This window comes from Tetrao urogallus (assembly GCF_951394365.1).
Source record: "Tetrao urogallus genome assembly, chromosome: Z".
NCBI lineage: Eukaryota > Metazoa > Chordata > Aves > Galliformes > Phasianidae > Tetrao > Tetrao urogallus.
Window position 1 is genome coordinate 10,761,545 of NC_136816.1, and position 13,561 is coordinate 10,775,105.

The following is a 13,561-nucleotide window of genomic DNA, read 5'->3' on the forward strand; positions in this document are numbered from 1 at the left end:
TCTGCTGAGCTTATTGCTTCTTCTGGACCCTTGGAGAAAGGTTATGCCAATCAAATCCTCATATGAATAATTCCATGATTGCTATTCTGTGTGTGATAGCCATTTTACTTACAAATCAGTTCTCAGCAGCCCATCTCTTTGGATTTTTCTTTTTTATCTCTAATTTTAACTTCTACAGCTCTGGCATATAATGTTCAGCTGAGCACAGCATAAAAAAGGCCAGAGTCCACATAAAAATAGCATTCATATTTTTATTCTGTGGGGGTATTTTTAGATATTTCATTGCATTAATTGTTGAGAAAACAGTGAAGAAATTCTATCAATAAAGTGTGGAGTTTACTTCTATTGTACTTAAAAACCACTATGGCGTTTTCACAAGTTCAATGTAAAAATGCCTCAGAGACCGCACTGAGGTGACAACCCTGTAGGTCCTTTTGGGGCAGGAAGAGGAAAGGGGTTGTAGCTTTATTTCCGCCCTGGCACTGGCAGTGGACCTAACTATTCCCTCAAGGTTTCCAAATCCTAAACTGAATTAAAAGCTGAGCTTTAAAAGTAGTAGCAGAACAAAAAGTTGAAAATACCTGGATCGTTTCTTCCCTGTCACCAATTTCTTGAGGGGAAAAAAAAAAGCAAAGGGCTGGTGTGAGCATGGTGAAGGGCGCATGGTTTGCGTAGGGCATGGCCCCACCTGCAGGTTTTCGTTCTCAGCAAATAATTGCCACAAAGGTTGAAGAGCCATGGTTTTCTTTCTCTCTCTCCTCTCTGTGCCTCCTGCTCTATGCGTAGAGGTTAGGAAGCGAAATGCTTTTTTACCTTCTCACACACTGTGGTGCATGAGGACAAGCCACCTGTGGTTCATTACCCAAGCCTGTCCCGTGTGCTGCTCACTACCACAGAAGACATTAAAAGCGAAATACCCTTGAACTTCAGATACCCTCTAGGATAAATTGATGGATAGTAAACTGCCATTAAGAGAAAAGCAGGGTACTGGACTCCACTAAGTCACTCAGGGCTGTTTGGCCATTGCAGCACATTCAGCATGCTTTGCAGAGCCATAATCAAATATTCTGGCCTGCGGGATCAGTACTAAAAGAGGTTAAACTGTGGAGGCTAAGCACTTGCTCTGTGTGTTTTCTTATAATTGCACTTTTCTGCCCTGCTTTCACTTGAGCTAGCTTTATTCCTATGCATTTCCTCTACTGTTTTGGTAGATGAGGAGGGGACAGTGATGATACAGTAGACCCTCACAGAGGAGCAGGATATGGACCTGATAAAGAAATCAATCTTTGTATCTTTGTCTTCTAGAGAAAAAGTTGACTTTGTTGGAAATAGCTTCAAGTGCTGGTTTTATTTTAAACTACACTGATTGTACATTTTTGTCAGAAACCTCCCTGCCTCTGCCAGGAAATGATTGAAAATCAGGTGAAATCATATATGAAACAACCAAAAATAACTGCTCTTCCTTTATTGAAATTCCAAATATGTTTGGAAACATGAAAGGGACTGGCCAGCTGTTGTCCATGCTGGAGCATCAGGGAAGTTAGCTTCACAAGCTTCTCATTCCAGAAAGAGGTTTACCTGGATGATGTTTCTATGATTCTACAGATGTTTGGCTATGGAGAGACGAACAAGTTACTCCTACATGGATTTCCTCACGAATCTTTTCTTCCTAATATGAGGTCCAAAAGTAGCAGAAATATAAAATAGGCTTTCTCCCAAGACATCCTGTGAGTGGTATGACTTGTTACAAGGAACTTTGCTGCCAATTTAGTCTTGATACAGATTTATTTGAATTTTAAAATCTGATCATTCTTTTTGACCCAGACATGGAAGCAAGAAACATCAGTAAGTAACTCCAAAAAGTAGTAATTGAGCTCTGTTGAATATTGCTTCATCTTTTAAGTCGTGACAGTTACTATTAAACAGGATGGGAGATGGGAAATACTAATCATTGTGCCTGCTGTTAATATTTAAGGAAAATGAACACTAATTTCAGAAGGGTACATTTTGAGAGCTTTTAGTCTGTCCCTGACTCAATAGCTAAGGATGCAAGGAAAAATGGATCTTTAAGGGAATAAATTTGCTTTTCATGTGACAAGCAAGGAGTTTCAGGCTGTCTTTAGTGATATGAAAGGTGGGCACTCATGCCACATTATCACTGCGGGATCTGTTGCATTTATTTGCTAGACTTGAGCTGATTCTCCTCTTGCTTCTACTTCGTATATGCACAATAAAGCATATATTTTTTTGTACTCACTAGTGGTACAAAGAATGAAGCAAAACCAAAATTCCACTATCCCCTGGGATGTTCACAATCCCTCATGATTATTTTAATTCATGTTCATACCTTGCCTGTTTTGCTTCCTACTTATTCTTCTTTCCCCAGGCCCTCACAGTTGTCAGTCCTAGAGTTCTCTCTTTATGAGTTTCATGGGGACTTTAACAATTGAGCTTTATCTTAAATTCCCCCTTGGTTCTTTGTCCACAGAAAAGTGGACAAAATTTTTTTCTTTCTCCCTGGCCCAAATATTAGTTGTTTCACCTTTTGTAGTGAAAAAATGCCTCTCAACTTCTTTCAACATATATCAAGTCCTTTATTGCATCCCAGATGGGTGAAAACTGCTGCGTTCCTATATTTAGAAAATCAATTCCTTTATGAAAGAAAGAAAGCAGTTTTAGCTTGGAAACCTCAGACTTTGTTATACATTGCATTTTGTCCCATCTTCCTCTTTTGTATTTCTTCTACAGATTTTTTTTTTTTTTTTTTTTTTGAGATTTTCACTTCAAATAAGGGGTGTGCAGTTGCTTTGGAGTCATTTTTTCTGTCTAAAATATCAGTGCGGCACTGCTATCCTTTACTCACATCTCTCCCCTCCATCCACTCCTCAGCCCTCACAAGAGTTTTTTTAAGAACTACAGATACCAAAATGCACAGTTTTTATCCCAGACCTCTGAGAAATCAGAGAGGAAGAGTGATGGTTCCCTGGGCTTCAGCCTCTTCTCCCCATTGCACAGTATTTTGTACTTTTATTCCCCTCTTCTTGTGGTGATTTCCTGATCAGTACCCTTGTTAACATCTTGCCCTATGCTTCATTCTCTTCCATGCTATACTTCATTATTTGTTTTACAAACAGAGGTATACATTATTTTAATGTTCCTTAGTGGTCTTAGTCAAGGATTTAGTGTGTTCAGATACAGCCACAACAGCACCCCCAGGACTGAGATTCAGACCTCACTGACTCAGTCTGGCAGGGTGACCAGAGTGTGTATTTTGCTGCTTTTCAATATTGGTATATTAGGCTTCTAATCCATGTGATTAAGTTGTAGACCTGCAAAGCTCTGATAACATGCGAGTAGTCTCTCTCTAGATATTCGGAAATGCAACTTGCTTCATGTATTTGTTACCAGTGGCTTTTACTCTGGAGCTGCATAATTTGCAGTTAACAAATGGTACAGATCAGCTTCTGCTGACAGCTTAATTTAAAGCATGGGGCCAGCTCACAGTAGGCAGCTAAATAATGAAATTAAGGCTTTATTTTGGCAAATTAAGGCCTTAGTTTGGCAAATAAAGGTTTACAAGATTTACACACACACTGACTTTATTGTAATGGGATAGATAAACCCCAGAGCTCTGATGTCTATTCCCTGTGCAGCTGCGAGACATAGTTAGCCTGACCTTATCCTTCTGTCTGCTTCTACAGTGAGACAGTGCACACAATGTCATTAACTGACTGTCTCACAGGAGGGCTCAGCCAGTATTTGGATGTGCAGCTTAAACTACCGTAGGTCTCACTTCTTATCACTGAAGAACCTCCACAGTCAGAATTGGGTCTCTGTGTTGGGGAAAGCCCAAACTTTTCTGCTCCCAGGCTCTAAGCTGACTGCTGTCTGGGTGAAAATTGAGAGTCATAAACCAGCAAGCAGCAAGAAATCACCTGCACATACAGAGAACAGTCTTGAGGCTCCAAAGCACTTTCTTTGTGCTTTCTTCTTACATCTTGAAGAAGCAGTATTTAGGAAGGACACTCATGAAGGAAGCAGGTAGACAGAGGAGACAGTAGATGCCTGGGACTTGGTAGAATCTTTCCCAGGAGATAAAAACTGATTGTGGGATCTGATTATGATTGCTGAAGAAGCTTGCTGGTGAGCCTGTTCCTGCAATAACAGCAAGCAGTAAATTTTCCTGCAGCCTCCACTCCTCTAGTTCTAAAATGGCTAATAATACAGGTCTCCTTTATAAATACACATTAAAATATAAAGATAAAGGATGGTTTAGCAGAGTCTAGGTTGCAGGACTAAAAATCATATAGTCATTAAATGGTTGGGTTGAAACAGACCTTAAAGCCCTACCAGCCCCAAGCCCTTGCTGTGGGCTGGTTTCTTCCCACCAGCTTAGGCTGCCCGGGCCCCATCCCACCTGGCATGGAGCACCTGCAGGGATGGGGCATCTACAGCTGCTCTGGGCAGCTGTGCCTGGACTTCATTGCATTCTGAGTGAATATCTTCCTAATATGGCCTTCCTGAATGTCATTAGGTTCTTACAGATCCACATCTCAAAGCTGTCCAGGTCCCTTTGTATGCATCCTTTCCTGCTATCAACTGCTTCACGCAGCTTTGATGACTTAATTGGATGCATAGGACCATTAGAGGGAAAATTGCAGAGATTGGTTGAAGATCAGCGTTTGTGTAGAACCAATTTTTCCAGGGACTCCCTCCACTGAAACTCTAATGCTCTTCAAAAATCATAGGAATGGGAAAGAGGTTGTGGAAATGAAAATATGCATGTGTAATATGAAAGTTTTTTTTTTTCTGGGAAATTGAAAGTGTGATAAATTCAGACATTAGACTGTACACTGGGAGAAGGAGCTGTTCCTCAGTAAGTGAACTTTGTAGGAGACCCGACAACATGTTACCCAAGAGCACAGCTTTTGATGCCCTCTGAGCTATTGAATACATTGTTTCTTATGTCACCTTATCTAATGTTTTGTAGTTTTTTTTTTTTCTATTAAAGTACTTTGCCTCCTCATTCCCGCTTCCACCCATTGATGTCTCACTTCTTTCTTCCACTATCTTTTCAGCAGCTTGTATCCAACTGCTTTCTTTGTTTGTGTGTGTTTTGTTTCAAATCAGTGGCATTTAAAATATCTGTAGTAGTGAGAGTTTCCATGGAGTCAGAAGCAGCTGCAGCCAATGATGTCAGAGAGATGCAGAATGGAAGAAGAGAGAGCTTGGACAAGAGCTGCAGGGATAAAACAAGTCAGCTAAGGTAACAGTGAGGGAAGAGAGTTGTATCCTTCTTCAGGGCACATGCTTCTGTTAGCCAAAGCAGTAGACAAAGCTGGAGGTGATAACGCTTACAGACAGACATACGGGGAGTTTGGTTGGTGCTGCATGTTAGATTCAGAGAGAGCCCTACAGTTAAGGATTTATGCTTGGAGATTTATTTGGCAGCAATTTATAGGAGATGTAAATGAAGAAGCTAAACCTGAAGCATTCAGAAATGAAGCTGATGAAGATTTAGATGCTTCCTCCAAGTAAAGTTTTGTTGAGCTATAAGGATATTGTCTGTCCTCAGCATTTTTGAGCAGATCTTTCATTACTTAAGGTTCTTTCTGCAGCCAAACTGTGTGATACACGTGGATGAGGGGAAGGAGTGGCTTTAAGTAACTTAAATAATCCTGTATGCATCCATTGTGTGAACAACCAACTACACAGACTCTGTTTTTACAGATCCTACTTTAATGTGCCTAGTGCTGTGTATGTCCTTCTTCAGCATGTTTCAAGTTATGGGCTAAAGTTCATTCCCAGGTTTTCTGGGTCAGAATGAACACAGTGTGATAAAGCACTGCTCCTTAGCAGGATGGTATCACCTCCATTAAACCTGACCACCAAAGTATGCAAGTTCTCCTGCTCTCTCTGTGGCATTGTATCACAAACTTCAGCTGGATGACTGTAAAGAGCAAAGGGCTGATTACCCTTTCCATGAAGCCTTCCAGCAGTGGCTTGTCTGTGTCCAAAAACCTAGCAACCACATCACTGCATTCTCATGCCCTGGTCAGTTAACTTGGCTGCTGTAGGTCATTGAACAAATTGGCTGAACAGATGGATTCCTGATGTAAACCATCAAGGGACTCCATCACGACCAAAACTCACTGGTGTTAGACTTTAAATCAATTAGAACCAGCTCCATTGCGTAGTCTCCAGGGAGCAAGTGATGTATAATCGGTCTGCAAGGCCTTCATCCCTGCTGCACATCACTAAGACTTCCATAATGCACAGTTTGGCAGAACTGCATGAGGGGAATTACTGAGATCAATATGCATCACAATGGAAAGCTTGACAAAGGGTTCAGCCATGGCTTGTTCTGCTGTTCTGCAGAGTACTGCAGCCCTCAGCAGAGTCTGAGCCAGTGCTTTCAGCACTACCAATTATCGGGAAAATGCAGATACTGAAATTCTCTTTTTCAGAGCAAAATGCTGCCTGCGTACCTGTGCACTGCACAGGAAGTCAAATAACTGTGTGAAGCCCATGAGCTTTTCCTGAAACACCTCAGTTTTTCACTTGTACCAACTTTGCCATGGAGGCCGTGGGTCAGACTGCAGTGTTTGTCTGGCTTCTACACTTCCTATAAGTATTATAAAGAGCTGGGTAATAATCCTCATTGCATTCCCCGTGATTTGCACAACACATCAAAATGATACCACTTAAAGCAAGCTTTGTCTTTTATTAATTTTTTATTTTTATTTTTAATTTGGTCAAAGAACAGTACATAAAGCAAGATTTTTCTGGCATGAATTCATGCTTTGCCAGCCAAAAAGCTATCTACAGGCTTTTTCGTTTGAACTTGCTTATGCGCTGCTTAATGTAGATGAGGAATTCGTGTCAGTGGTTGTAAAACCACAGGTTTACAGTATTTACAGAGGGATAAAGGGATTAAAGGAGCAGAGTCAGCACATTCCATTTTCCTGTCGGCCAGTCCTGCAGTCTGGGACCACTGACACTCCAGCAAGGGACTTGTGCTGCAACATGGCTATGTCAGCCACAGCACCTCGGTGAGTGGGCAGCACCAGGGCGTCCTACTGAACTCTTGTATCATTCATTGCTCTTTAGTTATGGGCTTCATTTCACATTCCTGTCCATACAAATGTCCCATGGAGGTAGGCCTGTCATGCTGAAAATGATCTAACTGTCAGTTATGGTCCTGCTGATTTTTGTTACCTACAGGATTACAATATTTGCGGAATTGTCCTTGATTCTTGTTACTTTGATATAAAGCATTTTCAATGTTGTTACATTCCTGACGCCCTGTTATTTTTGTTTATCAGACTGCACCAGCACTTTTTTCCTTATTTAGGTCAGTAGAGATAAGCAATGCAGTTACTGTAACCATTGTAGCTCTCCTAAGATAAGCTATTTTCCTTGGAGTGCCCAATCTTGGTTGTTCTTGAATACAATCTCATGTTCAAATGACTTTTGTGTACTAAGCTGCAGGACAGAGGAGGCGAAAATATATGATCCTCAGCATTCCTAGACCAAAAATGAATAGTTAGTTAGTTTGTTTGTTTTTACATGACACTTTAATCTAGTGATGGGTGGGGGGAAAGGTGAGCTGATTTAGTCTTTTGAGACGTTTGGGTTTGACATTACTGGAAACCTTGGTATGTAGTGAGCTCTTTCAAGTCAAGATCCATCTAGATGTTCATAGCAGCTGTGTTAGTTGCTGAGAACACTCACCGGGAGTCAATGGAGGATGTGACAACTGCAGTTTCAAGCAAGGCATTCTCCACAAACCTGCAAATGCTCCTGGCTTCAAGTGCACACTGTCTGCTTTAGCATTTCAGGGTATGTGCTTCCACTAACATAAACTGAGCTGGGCCTGTGTGGAAATTTCTCCTGCATCAAAGCATTAAGAATTTATCCTAAAGGACCTGGCAAATATTCCTGTATCAGAACCTTAACAGCATAAGATTACAGAATAATCACAATTCAAAAGACAAAAGATGTTTGAAGGTAATGGCGGTATTGTGTCGTAGTGCAGTACTACTCCTTTAGGCTTTTATTTTATAGCTCAGGGTCACTTATTACCATTTTTGGCCCAGATCTGGCAAAAATTCATAAATATTCTTAAAAATTTGTGCCTGACATTCAGACTACAAAACTTTGCAGCATAGATGCAGAGTTTTCAGTGAAACCTGTAACTTACATTTTGGTTTAGAGCTTGACTTACAGAAATCTTTATTCTCATACTTGCCATGTTCAGACTTCTTCCCGTTCCTTCTGGAGGTACTGAGATAAGCACCTGCTATAGTTTAAGCACTCGCCGTTCTGTGTCATACATTTGATCCAGGGCTCTGCTGGAGTCAGCAGGGGCTTTTTCCAGGTAATGACAGCAGTGTTTGCTCCTTCACCTCTTGTTATATTTCTTCCTTCAGGTACCAAGATTGTCTTAAACTTATCTGATTAATAACTATTTTTAACCTTTCCTCACAGGAGTGTTTGCATTTGGACTTTTTGCCACTGACATATTTGCAAATGCTGGCCAGGTTGTGACTGGGAACTTGGCTCCATACTTCCTGACTGTGTGTAAACCCAACTACACTGGAAATGACTGTCGGACCCACCACCAGTTCATCAGCAATGGCAACATCTGCACTGGGGATGTGGAGGTGATTGAAAAGGCCAGGAGATCCTTTCCATCCAAACATGCTGCTTTAAGCATCTACTCAGCTTTATATGCCACGGTGAGTAGGGGGGATGATTGCTGACTCGTAGGAGAGTCAGCATCGTACATCCAGATGGAGTCACACAGTGTATTTTTGAAGGAAAAGAGGTTTGTTTCAGGAATAGCTTTCCTCTTCATCCATTCAAGAATCCCCTTCCCTTTCTGTTGTACTAGTAGTAATAAAAGCAAACCAAGTTCTCATTGCTTCTGTAGCACCATGTAATTAGAGGCATGAGCTTTTAAACTCATTTTTGCTGCTGATTTTCTCGGATGCCTTCAAGTAACTTCAAGTAACTTAATCAGAAATTTCTTCCCCCTGTAGCCAGACCCAAATGAGTGGCAGTCTCTCTATAGGTCATCAGAATTTGAGAAAAATCTTGACAGGTTATTTACTGAATATTTTACCCTTACTTTCGTAGCAAGTGATAAAACATCCCATTATTGCTATGTAAAGAAGAGGCCACCCACTGTTTCATTTACTTTCTGTTTCCATTGAATTTTGTGTGAATAATGACTGATACATAAACTGTTAACTCCTTTGATCAGGAATTGTTGGAAAGTATTTGCAAAGCTCATAATATTTTGCATGCAGTGCTTCCGAGCAATACAAACTATGTGTGAAATAGAGTTCCCAGCACACTTTGCAGTGTTAGAGAAGCTGTTTTCATTACGATTGTGGGCATGGTGGTGATTGGCTAATGGTTGGATTAGATAATCTTTGTGGTCTTTTCCAACCGCAGTGATTCTGTGATTCCATGGTGGATATTAAGATGGCTGCTTCAGGATTCAGATTGGGTATGCCTTCCATGGACTTTGGTTTCTAGGAAGGCACATCTTCTGGAGACGGCTGATTTCAGCTGAAGGAGAGTACTACTTTTCCATCCTGAGTTTAAGTCTCCAGCAGTTCAGTGTTTCTTAGCCCTAGGCTGTGAAACACCTGGGTTGCTTTCTCCTTGGTACTAGAGGGAAGCGAATGGCACGAAGGGGGATGATTGCCTTCAGCCCTTGTGGGACAGGTGCATAAATAAGAGAGGCCTGCATCTGATGCTTAAGGTCTAAGGCATAACTCTTTCTGAGCCACAAGTTTTCAGTCCGCAGTACAATTTTAGCCCATACTGCCATACAGTATGGGTGCCTGAGAGCATCCTCCAGCACTAAAGGTGCTGTCACTGATTCTCAAGAATCCTTTAGAGACATCTCTGTACTGAATTGTTCATTACTTTGCTAGTGACAGTGCTCCCATTGTAGTTGGTTTGGCTTTGTGTTGTTCTTTTCCATAATGTGGGTTTTATAATTAATCAAATAGGCTTTTTTTTTTTCTTGTCTCTTGCCAAATAAGCTGAGAACCCCAAATATGATTCTTTTAATTCCTTCAGGCACAGATGAAATTTGTATGCCTAAAGCAGGGGAAGTGTAAAAACAAACAAAAAACAACAAAGAAAAGCCAAACAGCAGCACTGGCTTCCATGCTTACATCAGAGCTGGAATTATATCTAATGCAATTTTATTAGTCTTCCAAGTAAGCCCTCCCAGGTAGGGTTGTCTCAATACATAGTGCAAACTGTTGTATAATTAGTAATGTGTGCTTCTAAGGACATTACTCAAGAGAAGATGACATGTTAGAAATATTCCTTGGTTTTTGAACATTTCTGACCCCCCCAAAAAAGGGAAGAAAATAAAATGTCATGTTGCATATAGGTATCCTGGTTAGGCACTCTGAGAAAGGTCATAGGAGAATCAGCTACAGGGGCATCCAGCAAGTGATATTCAACCTGAACACATAAAGTATTTCACTGCATTTAAATGATCTCTTATTGTAGCCTCTTGCTAATTCTCCTGTTTGTTTTTTCTGGAGTGAGAGCAAGCAATGAGAGCTTTTGTAAAATCACAGGATGGTCTCTGTGGCTAAAGGCTACAACAAGGCAGTCTTGTCAACATTTTGGTAGTATTTTCAGGATTCTTAAGCTAGGCACTGACCTAGCAGTATCCACAAATAACTCCTTCTGTCACTTCCATCTGACTAGAAGACTCCACCTCATGATGGTTGTCATAACCTAGACAACACTAGAGTGATGCAATACTCCTAGACAGTAAACTTGCAGTGTATGGGACATTCTAAATACCTACAGCAAATCCTTTCAGTAACCCAGGTCACTGTGACCCCACTGTCAATTTCCTCCATTTATACACGTACACCTGCCAGATTAATTGTTGAAATTCAGGGCTCTGACACTTAAGGAAACTTCACTGAACATCCAGGAGGTTGCATAACATTCTGTAAGACAGACAGTTGTCATTGGCTCTTAGTGTAGAAATTTCCATGGCAGAGATTATCTATAAAGCTTGCAGGACACCAATCTTTCCAGAACTGGGCTGAAATTGTAATCTTTCCAGGGAAAATAAATCTCCCTCACTTCTACATCAGGACTAGGCAGACTCCTCCACTCAGCCTTCCTCAGCACAGATACACCATATGTTATAAATATATGTGAGCATACATTTACATACGTGTATAAATACAGGCATATATATAAATGTCTATTTTAAACTTGCAAATGAAAAAAATTTCTTGGCTGTCTATGCTTTGGTCTGTCTGAAAATAGATGGGAGATGCGGGATGAATGCTACTATCACACATTGCACGTTGCTAAATACATCGCTTGAGAGTGCTGATAAATACACTAAGGAAGCTGAATAAATTATATAGATAAAGCATATGTTAATTATTTTTGTATATCAATTTTCTCCTTTCCTCACATCTTTTTATATTCATTTCCTCTTCCCCTCTCTCCCCATACACACACACATCAAACAATTCATTTTCACATGTAGTGTTTTGTAAATAATTTTACCTCATAGATAGTAGTCCAGGGAATTTATCAAACACCCTATAGCGTGTAGGAAATCAAATTCAAGCAATTTTCACTGAGATTTTGGGCTCTTACATAAGGCTTTGAAAAACTGAAGGGGCAAACATATTGTGAGAATCTTCAAAAAGTGTCTTTGCATTAGGGACTAAAGCAATAAAGCTAAAGCCACACTGATCCCAAGTTTTGACCAAAATGAAGAATCTCACCCAGTAATTTCCAAGCTCATTTGATGATCTGTGGATGAACTGGAGCACAGATCCAGAAAAAACAGCCTGTCTCGTTTAAAACCCTTCTTATGATAGAGAATCTATCACTTCCCTTGGCAGTCTGTTTTCATGGTTAATTATCCTCATTGCTAAAAATGTTCTCTTTACTACAAGTTTATGTTTTCCTGCCAAGATGTGTGAATCTTGAGTGCTTTAGGTGACATCCCATCTGTAGTAATGAAACTCCCACATTAGTGAGGGAGTCCTGCATGACATTCTGGTTGCCACATTGGAGAAAAATGGATTTGCAGGATGGACTACTCACTGGATAAGGAATTGGTTGGATGGTCACACTTTGATAGTTGTGTTCAATGGCTCAGTGTCTAAGTGGAGACCAGTAATGAGTGGCATTCCTCAGAGATCAGTGCTGGGACCAGTGTTATTTAACATCCTTGTAGGCAGCACAGACAGTGGGATTGAGTACACCCTCAGTGAAATTGCAGATGGCACAAACTGAGTGGTACAGTCGACATGCTAGAGAGAAGAAATTCCAGAGGGACCTGGACAGGCTTGAGAAGTGGGACCATGCCAACCTTATGAAGTTCATCGAGGCCAAGTGCAAGGTCCTGAACCTGGGTCAGGGCAATCCCAGCACAGATACAAGCTGGAAGGAGAATGGCTCTCAGGAAAAGGATTTGGAGGTTTTGGCTGATGAGACTCGACATGAGCTTGTGGGAGGGAAGGCCTTGTGGGATGCATCAGGAGAAGCATGACCAGCAGGTTGAGAGAGGTGATTTTGCCCCTCTGCTCTCGTGAGACCCCACCTGGTGTACTGCATCCAATTCTGGGGCCCCAACACAAGGACATCAAGCTGTTGGAGTGGGTTCAGAGGAAGGGCACAAAGATGATCAGAGGACTGGAGCACCTCCCCTACAAAGACAGGCTGAAAGAGCTGGGGCTGGAGAAGGCACAGGGGTACCTTATAACACCTTTCCTGTACCTGAAAGGGGCCTACAGGAAAGCTGGGGAGTGTCTTTTTATAAGGGCAGGTAGTGAGCAACCTGGACTAGTGGGAGGTGTCCCTGCCTGTAACAGGGGAATTGGAACTAGATGATCTTAAAGGTCCATTCCAACCCGAAGAGTTCTATGATTCTAGCATGAGTAAGCTAAACATCATTTCATCTCTTAGCCTTAAGAAAATAAGCAGGGATTAATTGATCTCTCTAGCTGGAGATTGCAGCTGTCACAGCAGGGCTGCATTCTTGCTTTAAGGAAGTAATTATTTTCCTTTGGATGTTGTAAATTGCAACAGTGCTTTGGTGGGGAATTAGAAAGCAATCTTTGAATTGCTCATTTGAAGTGGCCTCTGCGGGAAGAAATGAACAGGGTGAAAGGATGGGGCAGTAATTATTCACACAGCGGCTCTTCACTTAAATAATATTTTTTCCCTATTGTTTCCAAAGAAAAGCTTTAACGTGAGTTTCAGTGCTGGTCAGGCTCAGCTCAAGCTACCGGCAAAACTGGGGCAAGATTGCCACCTAGTGTCTTTTGGTAGCTGTCATTTCAAGGTGTGTGCATTCCCACGTCGGATTGGAGAAACAAAGGGAGCAGGAGCCCTCAGTGTAACTTAGTCCCATCTCAGTTCTTTTATATAATGTTCCACTTCACAAATTGAATTCACATTTATCTGATGCGTTCACTAGAAGACTTCATTTCCTCAGGCAGAGATCTAGCAAATTCAGCTGTTAAAAGTTCAGTAGTGC

The 13,561-nt window shown here is 41.3% G+C and overlaps 1 protein-coding gene across 1 annotated transcript in view; it reads left to right on the forward strand.

Moving 5' to 3' along the window:
• PLPPR1 (phospholipid phosphatase related 1) overlaps window positions 1-13,561 on the forward strand; it is a gene marked incomplete at both ends in the record, with an annotated part of 64,405 nt that overhangs the window by 45,461 nt on the left and 5,383 nt on the right. Inside the window, one exon of the mRNA XM_079548443.1 lies at window positions 8,491-8,741. Coding sequence (XP_079404569.1) covers window positions 8,491-8,741 — 251 coding nt within the window. The remainder of the gene's footprint in view (window positions 1-8,490; window positions 8,742-13,561) is intronic.